The sequence below is a fragment of the Cyclopterus lumpus genome, chromosome 14, assembly GCF_009769545.1.
Source record: "Cyclopterus lumpus isolate fCycLum1 chromosome 14, fCycLum1.pri, whole genome shotgun sequence".
In the NCBI taxonomy this organism is placed as follows: Eukaryota; Metazoa; Chordata; class Actinopteri; order Perciformes; family Cyclopteridae; genus Cyclopterus; species Cyclopterus lumpus.
This window is the reverse complement of record NC_046979.1, coordinates 7,109,020-7,122,654: the sequence shown is the minus strand read 5'-3', so window position 1 is coordinate 7,122,654 and position 13,635 is coordinate 7,109,020. Positions and strand designations below refer to the sequence as shown.

At 40.9% G+C, this 13,635-nt stretch overlaps 1 protein-coding gene and 33 non-coding genes across 34 annotated transcripts in view; 26 read left to right on the top strand and 8 right to left on the bottom strand.

The window, feature by feature from the left end:
* The first annotated feature begins 12 nt into the window (after positions 1-12).
* trnas-gcu lies at positions 13-95 on the top strand. Its single transcript has one exon. It is a non-coding gene; the product is annotated as a tRNA-Ser (tRNA).
* A 302-nt stretch (positions 96-397) lies between these two features.
* Positions 398-470, bottom strand: trnaa-agc. The gene has a single exon. It is a non-coding gene; the product is annotated as a tRNA-Ala (tRNA).
* A 152-nt stretch (positions 471-622) lies between these two features.
* trnas-gcu lies at positions 623-704 on the top strand. The gene has a single exon. It is a non-coding gene; the product is annotated as a tRNA-Ser (tRNA).
* Positions 705-1,221: 517 nt separating this feature from the next.
* On the top strand, positions 1,222-1,303 carry trnas-gcu. The gene has a single exon. It is a non-coding gene; the product is annotated as a tRNA-Ser (tRNA).
* A 517-nt stretch (positions 1,304-1,820) lies between these two features.
* Positions 1,821-1,902, top strand: trnas-gcu. The gene has a single exon. It is a non-coding gene; the product is annotated as a tRNA-Ser (tRNA).
* A 526-nt stretch (positions 1,903-2,428) lies between these two features.
* trnas-gcu lies at positions 2,429-2,510 on the top strand. The gene has a single exon. It is a non-coding gene; the product is annotated as a tRNA-Ser (tRNA).
* Positions 2,511-3,027: 517 nt separating this feature from the next.
* Positions 3,028-3,109, top strand: trnas-gcu. Its single transcript has one exon. It is a non-coding gene; the product is annotated as a tRNA-Ser (tRNA).
* Positions 3,110-3,822: 713 nt separating this feature from the next.
* On the bottom strand, positions 3,823-3,895 carry trnaa-agc. Its single transcript has one exon. It is a non-coding gene; the product is annotated as a tRNA-Ala (tRNA).
* Positions 3,896-4,048: 153 nt separating this feature from the next.
* trnas-gcu lies at positions 4,049-4,130 on the top strand. The gene has a single exon. It is a non-coding gene; the product is annotated as a tRNA-Ser (tRNA).
* A 1,535-nt stretch (positions 4,131-5,665) lies between these two features.
* On the bottom strand, positions 5,666-5,738 carry trnaa-agc. The gene has a single exon. It is a non-coding gene; the product is annotated as a tRNA-Ala (tRNA).
* A 152-nt stretch (positions 5,739-5,890) lies between these two features.
* On the top strand, positions 5,891-5,972 carry trnas-gcu. The gene has a single exon. It is a non-coding gene; the product is annotated as a tRNA-Ser (tRNA).
* A 301-nt stretch (positions 5,973-6,273) lies between these two features.
* Positions 6,274-6,346, bottom strand: trnaa-agc. The gene has a single exon. It is a non-coding gene; the product is annotated as a tRNA-Ala (tRNA).
* A 152-nt stretch (positions 6,347-6,498) lies between these two features.
* Positions 6,499-6,580, top strand: trnas-gcu. The gene has a single exon. It is a non-coding gene; the product is annotated as a tRNA-Ser (tRNA).
* Positions 6,581-6,881: 301 nt separating this feature from the next.
* trnaa-agc lies at positions 6,882-6,954 on the bottom strand. Its single transcript has one exon. It is a non-coding gene; the product is annotated as a tRNA-Ala (tRNA).
* A 152-nt stretch (positions 6,955-7,106) lies between these two features.
* On the top strand, positions 7,107-7,188 carry trnas-gcu. The gene has a single exon. It is a non-coding gene; the product is annotated as a tRNA-Ser (tRNA).
* A 517-nt stretch (positions 7,189-7,705) lies between these two features.
* Positions 7,706-7,787, top strand: trnas-gcu. Its single transcript has one exon. It is a non-coding gene; the product is annotated as a tRNA-Ser (tRNA).
* A 301-nt stretch (positions 7,788-8,088) lies between these two features.
* Positions 8,089-8,161, bottom strand: trnaa-agc. Its single transcript has one exon. It is a non-coding gene; the product is annotated as a tRNA-Ala (tRNA).
* A 152-nt stretch (positions 8,162-8,313) lies between these two features.
* On the top strand, positions 8,314-8,395 carry trnas-gcu. The gene has a single exon. It is a non-coding gene; the product is annotated as a tRNA-Ser (tRNA).
* A 544-nt stretch (positions 8,396-8,939) lies between these two features.
* Positions 8,940-9,042, bottom strand: trnay-gua. Its single transcript has 2 exons — positions 9,006-9,042; positions 8,940-8,975 (listed from the first exon to the last, which is right to left on the bottom strand). It is a non-coding gene; the product is annotated as a tRNA-Tyr (tRNA).
* A 282-nt stretch (positions 9,043-9,324) lies between these two features.
* On the top strand, positions 9,325-9,427 carry trnay-gua. The gene is made up of 2 exons: positions 9,325-9,361; positions 9,392-9,427. It is a non-coding gene; the product is annotated as a tRNA-Tyr (tRNA).
* A 241-nt stretch (positions 9,428-9,668) lies between these two features.
* On the top strand, positions 9,669-9,771 carry trnay-gua. Its single transcript has 2 exons — positions 9,669-9,705; positions 9,736-9,771. It is a non-coding gene; the product is annotated as a tRNA-Tyr (tRNA).
* Positions 9,772-9,901: 130 nt separating this feature from the next.
* Positions 9,902-10,004, top strand: trnay-gua. The gene is made up of 2 exons: positions 9,902-9,938; positions 9,969-10,004. It is a non-coding gene; the product is annotated as a tRNA-Tyr (tRNA).
* Positions 10,005-10,242: 238 nt separating this feature from the next.
* Positions 10,243-10,345, top strand: trnay-gua. The gene is made up of 2 exons: positions 10,243-10,279; positions 10,310-10,345. It is a non-coding gene; the product is annotated as a tRNA-Tyr (tRNA).
* A 238-nt stretch (positions 10,346-10,583) lies between these two features.
* On the top strand, positions 10,584-10,686 carry trnay-gua. The gene is made up of 2 exons: positions 10,584-10,620; positions 10,651-10,686. It is a non-coding gene; the product is annotated as a tRNA-Tyr (tRNA).
* Positions 10,687-10,929: 243 nt separating this feature from the next.
* trnay-gua lies at positions 10,930-11,032 on the top strand. The gene is made up of 2 exons: positions 10,930-10,966; positions 10,997-11,032. It is a non-coding gene; the product is annotated as a tRNA-Tyr (tRNA).
* A 130-nt stretch (positions 11,033-11,162) lies between these two features.
* On the top strand, positions 11,163-11,265 carry trnay-gua. The gene is made up of 2 exons: positions 11,163-11,199; positions 11,230-11,265. It is a non-coding gene; the product is annotated as a tRNA-Tyr (tRNA).
* Positions 11,266-11,503: 238 nt separating this feature from the next.
* On the top strand, positions 11,504-11,606 carry trnay-gua. The gene is made up of 2 exons: positions 11,504-11,540; positions 11,571-11,606. It is a non-coding gene; the product is annotated as a tRNA-Tyr (tRNA).
* A 238-nt stretch (positions 11,607-11,844) lies between these two features.
* trnay-gua lies at positions 11,845-11,947 on the top strand. Its single transcript has 2 exons — positions 11,845-11,881; positions 11,912-11,947. It is a non-coding gene; the product is annotated as a tRNA-Tyr (tRNA).
* Positions 11,948-12,185: 238 nt separating this feature from the next.
* trnay-gua lies at positions 12,186-12,288 on the top strand. Its single transcript has 2 exons — positions 12,186-12,222; positions 12,253-12,288. It is a non-coding gene; the product is annotated as a tRNA-Tyr (tRNA).
* A 238-nt stretch (positions 12,289-12,526) lies between these two features.
* trnay-gua lies at positions 12,527-12,629 on the top strand. The gene is made up of 2 exons: positions 12,527-12,563; positions 12,594-12,629. It is a non-coding gene; the product is annotated as a tRNA-Tyr (tRNA).
* A 241-nt stretch (positions 12,630-12,870) lies between these two features.
* On the top strand, positions 12,871-12,973 carry trnay-gua. Its single transcript has 2 exons — positions 12,871-12,907; positions 12,938-12,973. It is a non-coding gene; the product is annotated as a tRNA-Tyr (tRNA).
* Positions 12,942-13,635, bottom strand: part of arhgef12b (Rho guanine nucleotide exchange factor (GEF) 12b) — a 15,427-nt gene continuing 14,733 nt past the window's right edge. The window contains exon 9 of the mRNA XM_034550449.1: positions 12,942-13,014. Within this exon, the coding sequence (XP_034406340.1) occupies positions 12,942-13,014 (73 nt within the window). The remainder of the gene's footprint in view (positions 13,015-13,635) is intronic.
* trnay-gua lies at positions 13,104-13,206 on the top strand. Its single transcript has 2 exons — positions 13,104-13,140; positions 13,171-13,206. It is a non-coding gene; the product is annotated as a tRNA-Tyr (tRNA).
* trnay-gua lies at positions 13,445-13,547 on the top strand. The gene is made up of 2 exons: positions 13,445-13,481; positions 13,512-13,547. It is a non-coding gene; the product is annotated as a tRNA-Tyr (tRNA).

Sequence of the window (13,635 nt, the reverse complement as noted above, 5' to 3'; positions counted from 1 at the left end):
TAGTCTACAGATGACGAGGTGGCCGAGTGGTTAAGGCGATGGACTGCTAATCCATTGTGCTCTGCACTGCGTGGGTTCGAATCCCATCCTCGTCGCAGTCAACTTCTCCTTTAGTCTGCCAGGCAATACATGATCCTTTCAGCTCAGATCCTCAAGACTGAAAAAATCAATGCAGTTTACATGTGAAAACAACAAGTCTCTACACGAAAGAGTACAAATTGCTGCATTAAAACAGGAACATTTCTGAATATCTTATTTGTCCACTAAATATTTGGTAATCAAAAGTTATCATATTCTACAAGTCTCGGGGGAAGAAAATTATGGTTGCAAGAAGTTCCATTGATTTATCAATCTTCTTTTTGCACTCATCATGTGCACAGAATAAACCAAAGTCACTTGGAGAATGCGGGCATCGATCCCGCTACTTCTCGCATGCTAAGCGAGCGCTCTACCATTTGAGCTAATTCCCCTGGATAAAATGTCATGAGGAAGAGCCGCCTAGCTCTCCTAGCTCCCCTCCTCTACTCCCTCCATGCAACGCTTTTCCAAAGTTTCCTGACCTATGTATACACTTTGGAAGGTGACCTGGATCAGAGTGTTGATGTAAAGATAGTCTACAGGTGACGAGGTGGCCGAGTGGTTAAGGCGATGGACTGCTAATCCATTGTGCTCTGCATGCGTGGGTTCGAATCCCATCCTCGTCGCAGTCAACTCTCCTTTAGTCTGCCAGGCAATACATGATCCTTTCAGCTCAGATCCTCAAGACTGAAAAAATCAATGCAGTTTACATGTGAAAACAACAAGTCTCTACACGAAAGATTACAAATTGCTGCATTAAAACAGGAACATTTCTGAATATCTTATTTGTCCACTAAATATTTGGTAATCAAAAGTTATCATATTCTACAAGTCTCGGGGGAAGAAAATTATGGTTGCAAGAAGTTCCATTGATTTATCAATCTTCTTTTTGCACTCATCATGTGCACAGAATAAACCAAAGTCACTTGGAGAATGCAGGCATCGATCCCGCTACTTCTCGCATGCTAAGCGAGCACTCTACCATTTGAGCTAATTCCCCCGTATAAAATGTCTTGAGGAAGAGCCGCCTAGCTCCCCTCCTCTACCCCCTCCATGCAACGCTTTTCCAAAGTTTCCTGACCTATGTATACACTTTGGAAGGTGACCTGGATCAAAGTGTTGATGTAAAGATAGTCTACAGATGACGAGGTGGCCGAGTGGTTAAGGCGATGGACTGCTAATCCATTGTGCTCTGCACGCGTGGGTTCGAATCCCATCCTCGTCGCAGTCAATTCTCCTTTAGTCTGCCAGGCAATACATGATCCTTTCAGCTCAGATCCTCAAGACTGAAAAAATCAATGCAGTTTACATGTGAAAACAACAAGTCTCTACACGAAAGATTACAAATTGCTGCATTAAAACAGGAACATTTCTGAATATCTTATTTGTCCACTAAATATTTGGTAATCAAAAGTTATCATATTCTACAAGTCTCGGGGGAAGAAAATTATGGTTGCAAGAAGTTCCATTGATTTATCAATCTTCTTTTTGCACTCATCATGTGCACAGAATAAACCAAAGTCACTTGGAGAATGTAGGCATCGATCCCGCTACTTCTCGCATGCTAAGCGAGCGCTCTAACATTTGAGCTAATTCCCCCGTATAAAATGTCTTGAGGAAGAGCCGCCTAGCTCCCCTCCTCTACCCCCTCCATGCAACGCTTTTCCAAAGTTTCCTGACCTATGTATACACTTTGGAAGGTGACCTGGATCAAAGTGTTGATGTAAAGATAGTCTACAGATGACGAGGTGGCCGAGTGGTTAAGGCGATGGACTGCTAATCCATTGTGCTCTGCACGCGTGGGTTCGAATCCCATCCTCGTCGCAGTCAATTCTCCTTTAGTCTGCCAGGCAATACATGATCCTTTCAGCTCAGATCCTCAAGACTGAAAAAATCAATGCAGTTTACATGTGAAAACAACAAGTCTCTACACGAAAGAGTACAAATTGCTGCATTAAAACAGGAACATTTCTGAATATCTTATTTGTCCACTAAATATTTGGTAATCAAAAGTTATCATATTCTACAAGTCTCGGGGGAAGAAAATTATGGTTGCAAGAAGTTCCATTGATTTATCAATCTTCTTTTTGCACTCATCATGTGCACAGAATAAACCAAAGTCACTTGGAGAATGCGGGCATTGATCCCACTACTTCTCACATGCTAAGCAAGCGCTCTACCATTTGAGCTAATTCCCCTGTATAAATTGTCTTGAGGAAGAGCCGCCTAGCTCTCCTAGCTCCCCTCCTCTACTCCCTCCATGCAACGCTTTTCCAAAGTTTCCTGACCTATGTATACACTTTGGAAGGTGACCTGGATCAGAGTGTTGATGTAAAGATAGTCTACAGGTGACGAGGTGGCCGAGTGGTTAAGGCGATGGACTGCTAATCCATTGTGCTCTGCACGCGTGGGTTCGAATCCCATCCTCGTCGCAGTCAACTCTCCTTTAGTCTGCCAGGCAATACATGATCCTTTCAGCTCAGATCCTCAAGACTGAAAAAATCAATGCAGTTTACATGTGAAAACAACAAGTCTCTACACGAAAGATTACAAATTGCTGCATTAAAACAGGAACATTTCTGAATATCTTATTTGTCCACTAAATATTTGGTAATCAAAAGTTATCATATTCTACAAGTCTCGGGGGAAGAAAATTATGGTTGCAAGAAGTTCCATTGATTTATCAATCTTCTTTTTGCACTCATCATGTGCACAGAATAAACCAAAGTCACTTGGAGAATGCAGGCATCGATCCCGCTACTTCTCGCATGCTAAGCGAGCACTCTACCATTTGAGCTAATTCCCCTGGATAAAATGTCTTGAGGAAGAGCCGCCTAGCTCCCCTCCTCTACCCCCTCCATGCAACGCTTTTCCAAAGTTTCCTGACCTATGTATACACTTTGGAAGGTGACCTGGATCAAAGTGTTGATGTAAAGATAGTCTACCGATGACGAGGTGGCCGAGTGGTTAAGGCGATGGACTGCTAATCCATTGTGCTCTGCATGCGTGGGTTCGAATCCCATCCTCGTCGCAGTCAACTTCTCCTTTAGTCTGCCAGGCAATACATGATCCTTTCAGCTCAGATCCTCAAGACTGAAAAAATCAATGCAGTTTACATGTGAAAACAACAAGTCTCTACACGAAAGAGTACAAATTGCTGCATTAAAACAGGAACATTTCTGAATATCTTATTTGTCCACTAAATATTTGGTAATAAAAAGTTATCATATTCTACAAGTCTCGGGGGAAGAAAATTATGGTTGCAAGAAGTTCCATTGATTTATCAATCTTCTTTTTGCACTCATCATGTGCACAGAATAAACCAAAGTCACTTGGAGAATGCAGGCATCGATCCCGCTACTTCTCGCATGCTAAGCGAGCGCTCTACCATTTGAGCTAATTCCACTGTATAAAATGTCATGAGGAAGAGCCACCTAGCTCACCTAGCTCCCCTCCTCTACTCCCTCCATGCAACGCTTTTCCTTTCAGCTCAGATCCTCAAGACTGAAAAAATCAATGCAGTTTACATGTGAAAACAACAAGTCTCTACACGAAAGAGTACAAATTGCTGCATTAAAACAGGAACATTTCTGAATATCTTATTTGTCCACTAAATATTTGGTAATCAAAAGTTATCATATTCTACAAGTCTCGGGGGAAGAAAATTATGGTTGCAAGAAGTTCCATTGATTTATCAATCTTCTTTTTGCACTCATCATGTGCACAGAATAAACCAAAGTCACTTGGAGAATGCGGGCATCGATCCCGCTACTTCTCGCATGCTAAGCGAGCGCTCTACCATTTGAGCTAATTCCCCTGTATAAAATGTCATTGAGGAAGAGCCGCCTAGCTCGCCTAGCTCCCCTCCTCTACCCCCTCCATGCAACGCTTTTCCAAAGTTTCCTGACCTATGTATACACTTTGGAAGGTGACCTGGATCAAAGTGTTGATGTAAAGATAGTCTACAGATGACGAGGTGGCCGAGTGGTTAAGGCGATGGACTGCTAATCCATTGTGCTCTGCACGCGTGGGTTCGAATCCCATCCTCGTCGCAGTCAATTCTCCTTTAGTCTGCCAGGCAATACATGATCCTTTCAGCTCAGATCCTCAAGACTGAAAAAATCAATGCAGTTTACATGTGAAAACAACAAGTCTCTACACGAAAGATTACAAATTGCTGCATTAAAACAGGAACATTTCTGAATATCTTATTTGTCCACTAAATATTTGGTAATCAAAAGTTATCATATTCTACAAGTCTCGGGGGAAGAAAATTATGGTTGCAAGAAGTTCCATTGATTTATCAATCTTCTTTTTGCACTCATCATGTGCACAGAATAAACCAAAGTCACTTGGAGAATGCAGGCATCGATCCCGCTACTTCTCGCATGCTAAGCGAGCGCTCTACCATTTGAGCTAATTTCCACTGTATAAAATGTCATGAGGAAGAGCCACCTAGCTCACCTAGCTCCCCTCCTCTACTCCCTCCATGCAACGCTTTTCCTTTCAGCTCAGATCCTCAAGACTGAAAAAATCAATGCAGTTTACATGTGAAAACAACAAGTCTCTACACGAAAGAGTACAAATTGCTGCATTAAAACAGGAACATTTCTGAATATCTTATTTGTCCACTAATTATTTGGTAATAAAAAGTTATCATATTCTACAAGTCTCGGGGGAAGAAAATTATGGTTGCAAGAAGTTCCATTGATTTATCAATCTTCTTTTTGCACTCATCATGTGCACAGAATAAACCAAAGTCACTTGGAGAATGCAGGCATCGATCCCGCTACTTCTCGCATGCTAAGCGAGCGCTCTACCATTTGAGCTAATTCCACTGTATAAAATGTCATGAGGAAGAGCCACCTAGCTCACCTAGCTCCCCTCCTCTACTCCCTCCATGCAACTCTTTTCCTTTCAGCTCAGATCCTCAAGACTGAAAAAATCAATGCAGTTTACATGTGAAAACAACAAGTCTCTACACGAAAGAGTACAAATTGCTGCATTAAAACAGGAACATTTCTGAATATCTTATTTGTCCACTAAATATTTGGTAATCAAAAGTTATCATATTCTACAAGTCTCGGGGGAAGAAAATTATGGTTGCAAGAAGTTCCATTGATTTATCAATCTTCTTTTTGCACTCATCATGTGCACAGAATAAACCAAAGTCACTTGGAGAATGCAGGCATCGATCCCGCTACTTCTCGCATGCTAAGCGAGCGCTCTACCATTTGAGCTAATTCCACTGTATAAAATGTCATGAGGAAGAGCCACCTAGCTCACCTAGCTCCCCTCCTCTACTCCCTCCATGCAACGCTTTTCCTTTCAGCTCAGATCCTCAAGACTGAAAAAATCAATGCAGTTTACATGTGAAAACAACAAGTCTCTACACGAAAGAGTACAAATTGCTGCATTAAAACAGGAACATTTTTGAATATCTTATTTGTCCACTAATTATTTGGTAATCAAAAGTTATCATATTCTACAAGTCTCGGGGGAAGAAAATTATGGTTGCAAGAAGTTCCATTGATTTATCAATCTTCTTTTTGCACTCATCATGTGCACAGAATAAACCAAAGTCACTTGGAGAATGCGGGCATTGATCCCGCTACTTCTCGCATGCTAAGCGAGCGCTCTACCATTTGAGCTAATTCCCCTGGATAAAATGTCATGAGGAAGAGCCGCCTAGCTCGCCTAGCTCCCCTCCTCTACCCCCTCCATGCAACGCTTTTCCAAAGTTTCCTGACCTATGTATACACTTTGGAAGGTGACCTGGATCAGAGTGTTGATGTAAAGATAGTCTACAGGTGACGAGGTGGCCGAGTGGTTAAGGTGATGGACTGCTAATCCATTGTGCTCTGCACGCGTGGGTTCGAATCCCATCCTCGTCGCAGTCAACTCTCCTTTAGTCTGCCAGGCAATACATGATCCTTTCAGCTCAGATCCTCAAGACTGAAAAAATCAATGCAGTTTACATGTGAAAACAACAAGTCTCTACACGAAAGATTACAAATTGCTGCATTAAAACAGGAACATTTCTGAATATCTTATTTGTCCACTAAATATTTGGTTATCAAAAGTTATCATATTCTACAAGTATCGGGGGAAGAAAATTATGGTTGCAAGAAGTTCCATTGATTTATCAATCTTCTTTTTGCACTCATCATGTGCACAGAATAAACCAAAGTCACTTGGAGAATGCGGGCATTGATCCCGCTACTTCTCGCATGCTAAGCGAGCGCTCTACCATTTGAGCTAATTCCCCTGGATAAAATGTCATGAGGAAGAGCCGCCTAGCTCGCCTAGCTCCCCTCCTCTACCCCCTCCATGCAACGCTTTTCCAAAGTTTCCTGACCTATGTATACACTTTGGAAGGTGACCTGGATCAAAGTGTTGATGTAAAGATAGTCTACAGATGACGAGGTGGCCGAGTGGTTAAGGCGATGGACTGCTAATCCATTGTGCTCTGCATGCGTGGGTTCAAATCCCATCCTCGTCGCAGTCAATTCTCCTTTAGTCTGCCAGGCAATACATGATCCTTTCAGCTCAGATCCTCAAGACTGAAAAAATAAATGCAGTTTACATGTGAAAACAACAAGTCTCTACACGAAAGATTACAAATTGCTGCATTAAAACAGGAACATTTCTGAATATCTTATTTGTCCACTAAATATTTGGTAATCAAAAGTTATCATATTCTACAAGTCTCGGGGGAAGAAAATTATGGTTGCAAGAAGTTCCATTGATTTATCAATCTTCTTTTTGCACTCATCATGTGCACAGAATAAACCAAAGTCATTTGGAGAATGCGGGCATCGATCCCGCTACTTCTCGCATGCTAAGCGAGCGCTCTACCATTTGAGCTAATTCCCCTGTATAAAATGTCTTGAGGAAGAGCCACCTAGCTCTCCTAGCTCCCCTCCTCTACTCCCTCCATGCAACGCTTTTCCAAAGTTTCCTGACCTATGTATACACTTTGGAAGGTGACCTGGATCAGAGTGTTGATGTAAAGATAGTCTACAGGTGACGAGGTGGCCGAGTGGTTAAGGCGATGGACTGCTAATCCATTGTGCTCTGCACGCGTGGGTTCGAATCCGATCCTCGTCGCAGTCAACTCTCCTTTAGTCTGCCAGGCAATACATGATCCTTTCAGCTCAGATCCTCAAGACTGAAAAAATAAATGCAGTTTACATGTGAAAACAACAAGTCTCTACACGAAAGATTACAAATTGCTGCATTAAAACAGGAAAATTTCTGAATATCTTATTTGTCCACTAAATATTTGGTAATCAAAAGTTATCATATTCTACAAGTCTCGGGGGAAGAAAATTATGGTTGCAAGAAGTTCCATTGATTTATCAATCTTCTTTTTGCACTCATCATGTGCACAGAATAAACCAAAGTCACTTGGAGAATGCAGGCATCGATCCCGCTACTTCTCGCATGCTAAGCGAGCACTCTACCATTTGAGCTAATTCCCCCGTATAAAATGTCTTGAGGAAGAGCCGCCTAGCTCCCCTCCTCTACCCCCTCCATGCAACGCTTTTCCAAAGTTTCCTGACCTATGTATACACTTTGGAAGGTGACCTGGATCAAAGTGTTGATGTAAAGATAGTCTACAGATGACGAGGTGGCCGAGTGGTTAAGGCGATGGACTGCTAATCCATTGTGCTCTGCAAGTGTGGGTTCAAATCCCATCCTCGTCGCAGTCAATTCTCCTTTAGTCTGCCAGGCAATACATGATCCTTTCAGCTCAGATCCTCAAGACTGAAAAAATAAATGCAGTTTACATGTGAAAACAACAAGTCTCTACACGAAAGATTACAAATTGCTGCATTAAAACATGAACATTTCTGAATATCTTATTTGTCCACTAAATATTTGGTAATCAAAAGTTATCATATTCTACAAGTCTCGGGGGAAGAAAATTATGGTTGCAAGAAGTTCCATTGATTTATCAATCTTCTTTTTGCACTCATCATGTGCACAGAATAAACCAAAGTCACTTGGAGAATGCGGGCATCGATCCCGCTACTTCTCGCATGCTAAGCGAGCGCTCTACCATTTGAGCTAATTCCCCTGTATAAAATGTCTTGAGGAAGAGCCACCTAGCTCTCCTAGCTCCCCTCCTCTACTCCCTCCATGCAACGCTTTTCCAAAGTTTCCTGACCTATGTATACACTTTGGAAGGTGACCTGGATCAGAGTGTTGATGTAAAGATAGTCTACAGGTGACGAGGTGGCCGAGTGGTTAAGGCGATGGACTGCTAATCCATTGTGCTCTGCACGCGTGGGTTCGAATCCGATCCTCGTCGCAGTCAACTCTCCTTTAGTCTGCCAGGCAATACATGATCCTTTCAGCTCAGATCCTCAAGACTGAAAAAATAAATGCAGTTTACATGTGAAAACAACAAGTCTCTACACGAAAGAGTACAAATTGCTGCATTAAAACAGGAACATTTCTGAATATCTTATTTGTCCACTAAATATTTGGTAATCAAAAGTTATCATATTCTACAAGTCTCGGGGGAAGAAAATTATGGTTGCAAGAAGTTCCATTGATTTATCAATCTTCTTTTTGCACTCATCATGTGCACAGAATAAACCAAAGTCACTTGGAGAATGCAGGCATCGATCCCGCTACTTCTCGCATGCTAAGCGAGCGAGAAGAATGTTTTCAGCTTTGTTTCAAAAGACTCAACAAAGAGTCAAACATGACAATGAGCCTGCTGTTGTCTCTGTACCTGCTCTTTTAAAACGTGTGCAAAGTTACAAAGTAGCCGCGTCCAATGAAATTCAGTATAATCCCGATTGATAAAATCAGAATTCAAATCATATAAGTCAACTACAATAAATTCATCCTTCGAGCCGGAATTGAACCAGCGACCTAAGGATACCTGCATATTTTCCACAGGGAATATTATCCTACAGTCCTCCGCTCTACCAACTGAGCTATCGAAGGGACAGGAAAGTTTGAATGTTTTCAGCTTGTTTATCGAGGCTGAAAATTAAGCATTTTACAACTAAATTTAGTATAATCCCAAGTAGGATGATATTCCCTGTGGAAAATATGCAGGTATCCTTAGGTCGCTGGTTCAATTCCGGCTCGAAGGATGAACTTATTGTAGTTGACTGAAATGATTTGAATTCTGCATCTATCAATTGGGATTATACTAAATTTAGTTGTAAAATGCTTCATTTTCAGCCTCGATAAACAGGCTGAAAACATTCAAACTTTCCTGTCCCTTCGATAGCTCAGTTGGTAGAGCGGAGGACTGTAGGATAATATTCCCTGTGGAAAATATGCAGGTATCCTTATGTCGCTGGTTCAATTCCGGCTCGAAGGATGAATTTATTGTAGTTGACTTATATGATTTGAATTCTGATTCTATCAATGGGGATTGTACTGAATTTCATTGGAGGCGGCTACTTTGTAACTTTGCACACGTTTTAAGAGAAGGTACAGAGACAACAGCAGGCTCATTGTCATGTTTGACTCTTTGTTTTGTTGAGTCTTTTAAAACAAACTTTAGTTGGCTTCATTTTCAGCCTCGATAAACAAGCTGAAAACATTCAAACTTTCCTGTCCCTTCGATAGCTCAGTTGGTAGAGCGGAGGAATGTAGGATGATATTCCCTGTGGAAAATATGCAGGTATCCTTAGGTCGCTGGTTCAATTCCGGCTCGAAGGATGAACTTATTGTAGTTGACTGAAATGATTTGAATTCTGCATCTATCAATTGGGATTATACTAAATTTAGTTGTAAAATGCTTCATTTTCAGCCTCGATAAACAGGCTGAAAACATTCAAACTTTCCTGTCCCTTAGATAGCTCAGTTGGTAGAGCGGAGGACTGTAGGATAATATTCCCTGTGGAAAATATGCAGGTATCCTTAGGTCGCTGGTTCAATTCTGGCTCGAAGGATGAATTTATTGTAGTTGACTGAAATGATTTGAATTCTGCTTCTATTAATTGGGATTATACTAAATTTAGTTGTAAAATGCTACTTTGTAACTTTGCACACGTTTTAAAAGAGCAGGTACAGAGACAACAGCAGGCTTATTGTCATGTTTGACTCTTTGTTGAGTCTTTTGAAACAAACTTTAGTTGGCTTCATTTTCAGCCTCGATAAGCAAGCTGAAAACATTCAAACCTTCCTGTCCCTTCGATAGCTCAGTTGGTAGAGCGGAGGACTGTAGGATGATATTCCCTGTGGAAAATATGCAGGTATCCTTAGGTCGCTGGTTCAATTCCGGCTCGAAGGATGAATTTATTGTAGTTGACTTATATGATTTGAATTCTGATTCTATCAATCGGGATTATACTGAATTTCATTGGAAGCGGCTACTTTGTAACTTTGCACACGTTTTAAAAGAGCAGGTACAGAGACAACAGCAGGCTTATTGTCATGTTTGACTCTTTATTGAGTCTTTTGAAACAAACTTTAGTTGGCTTCATTTTCAGCCTCGATAAACAAGCTGAAAACAGTCAAACCTTCCTGTCCCTTCGGTAGCTCAGTTGGTAGAGCGGAGGACTGTAGGATGATATTCCCTGTGGAAAATATGCAGGTATCCTTAGGTCGCTGGTTCAATTCCGGCTCGAAGGATGAATTTATTGTAGTTGACTTATATGATTTGAATTCTGATTCTATCAATCGGGATTATACTGAATTTCATTGGAAGCGGCTACTTTGTAACTTTGCACACGTTTTAAAAGAGCAGGTACAGAGACAACAGCAGGCTCATTGTCATGTTTGACTCTTTGTTTTGTTGAGTCTTTTAAAACAAACTTTAGTTGGCTTCATTTTCAGCCTCGATAAACAAGCTGAAAACATTCAAACTTTCCTGTCCCTTCGATAGCTCAGTTGGTAGAGCGGAGGACTGTAGGATGATATTCCCTGTGGAAAATATGCAGGTATCCTTAGGTCGCTGGTTCAATTCCGGCTCGAAGGATGAATTTATTGTAGTTGACTGAAATGATTTGAATTCTGCATCTATCAATTGGGATTATACTAAATTTAATTGTAAAATGCTTCATTTTCAGCCTCGATAAACAGGCTGAAAACATTCAAACTTTCCTGTCCCTTCGATAGCTCAGTTGGTAGTGCGGAGGACTGTAGGATGATATTCCCTGTGGAAAATATGCAGGTATCCTTAGGTCGCTGGTTCAATTCCGTCTCGAAGGATGAATTTATTGTAGTTGACTTATATGATTTGATTTCTGATTCTATCAATCGGAATTATACTGAATTTCATTGGAAGCGGCTACTTTGTAACTTTGCACACGTTTTAAAAGAGCAGGTACAGAGACAACAGCAGGCTTATTGTCATGTTTGACTCTTTATTGAGTCTTTTGAAACAAACTTTAGTTGTCTTCATTTTCAGCCTCGATAAACAAGCTGAAAACATTCAAACCTTCCTGTCCCTTCGATAGCTCAGTTGGTAGAGCGGAGGACTGTAGGATGATATTCCCTGTGGAAAATATGCAGGTATCCTTAGGTCGCTGGTTCAATTCCGGCTCGAAGGATGAATTTATTGTAGTTGACTTATATGATTTGAATTCTGATTCTATCAATCGGGATTATACTGAATTTCATTGGAAGCGGCTACTTTGTAACTTTGCACACGTTTTAAAAGAGCAGGTACAGAGACAACAGCAGGCTTATTGTCATGTTTGACTCTTTATTGAGTCTTTTGAAACAAACTTTAGTTGTCTTCATTTTCAGCCTCGATAAACAAGCTGAAAACATTCAAACCTTCCTGTCCCTTCGATAGCTCAGTTGGTAGAGCGGAGGACTGTAGGATGATATTCCCTGTGGAAAATATGCAGGTATCCTTAGGTCGCTGGTTCAATTCCGGCTCGAAGGATGAATTTATTGTAGTTGACTTATATGATTTGAATTCTGATTCTATCAATCGGGATTATACTGAATTTCATTGGAAGCGGCTACTTTGTAACTTTGCACACGTTTTAAAAGAGCAGGTACAGAGACAACAGCAGGCTTATTGTCATGTTTGACTCTTTATTGAGTCTTTTGAAACAAACTTTAGTTGGCTTCATTTTCAGCCTCGATAAACAAGCTGAAAACATTCAAACCTTCCTGTCCCTTCGATAGCTCAGTTGGTAGAGCGGAGGACTGTAGGATGATATTCCCTGTGGAAAATATGCAGGTATCCTTAGGTCGCTGGTTCAATTCCGGCTCGAAGGATGAATTTATTGTAGTTGACTTATATGATTTGAATTCTGATTCTATCAATCGGGATTATACTGAATTTCATTGGAAGCGGCTACTTTGTAACTTTGCACACGTTTTAAAAGAGCAGGTACAGAGACAACAGCAGGCTTATTGTCATGTTTGACTCTTTGTTGAGTCTTTTGAAACAAACTTTAGTTGGCTTCATTTTCAGCCTCGATAAGCAAGCTGAAAACATTCAAACCTTCCTGTCCCTTCGATAGCTCAGTTGGTAGAGCGGAGGACTGTAGGATGATATTCCCTGTGGAAAATATGCAGGTATCCTTAGGTCGCTGGTTCAATTCCGGCTCGAAGGATGAATTTATTGTAGTTGACTTATATGATTTGAATTCTGATTCTATCAATGGGGATTGTACTGAATTTTATTGGAGGCGGCTACTTTGTAACTTTGCACACGTTTTAAGAGAAGGTACAGAGACAACAGCAGGCTCATTGTCATGTTTGACTCTTTGTTTTGTTGAGTCTTTTAAAACAAACTTTAGTTGGCTTCATTTTCAGCCTCGATAAACAAGCTGAAAACATTCAAACTTTCCTGTCCCTTCGATAGCTCAGTTGGTAGAGCGGAGGACTGTAGGATGATATTCCCTGTGGAAAATATGCAGGTATCCTTAGGTCGCTGGTTCAATTCCGGCTCGAAGGATGAACTTATTGTAGTTGACTGAAATGATTTGAATTCTGCATCTATCAATTGGGATTATACTAAATTTAGTTGTAAAATGCTTCATTTTCAGCCTCGATAAACAGGCTGAAAACATTCAAACTTTCCTGTCCCTTCGATAGCTCAGTTGGTAGAGCGGAGGACTGTAGGATAATATTCCCTGTGGAAAATATGCAGGTATCCTTAGGTCGCTGGTTCAATTCTGGCTCGAAGGATGAATTTGTTGTAGTTGACTGAAATGATTTGAATTCTGCTTCTATTAATTGGGATTATACTAAATTTAGTTGTAAAATGCTACTTTGTAACTTTGCACACGTTTTAAAAGAGCAGGTACAGAGACAACAGCAGGCTTATTGTCATGTTTGACTCTTTGTTGAGTCTTTTGAAACAAACTTTAGTTGGCTTCATTTTCAGCCTCGATAAGCAAGCTGAAAACATTCAAACCTTCCTGTCCCTTCGATAGCTCAGTTGGTAGAACGGAGGACTGTAGGATGATATTCCCTGTGGAAAATATGCAGGTATCCTTAGGTCGCTGGTTCAATTCCGGCTCGAAGGATGAATTTATTGTAGTTGACTTATATGATTTGAATTCTGATTCTATCAATCGGGATTATACTGAATTTCATTGGAAGCGGCTACTTTGT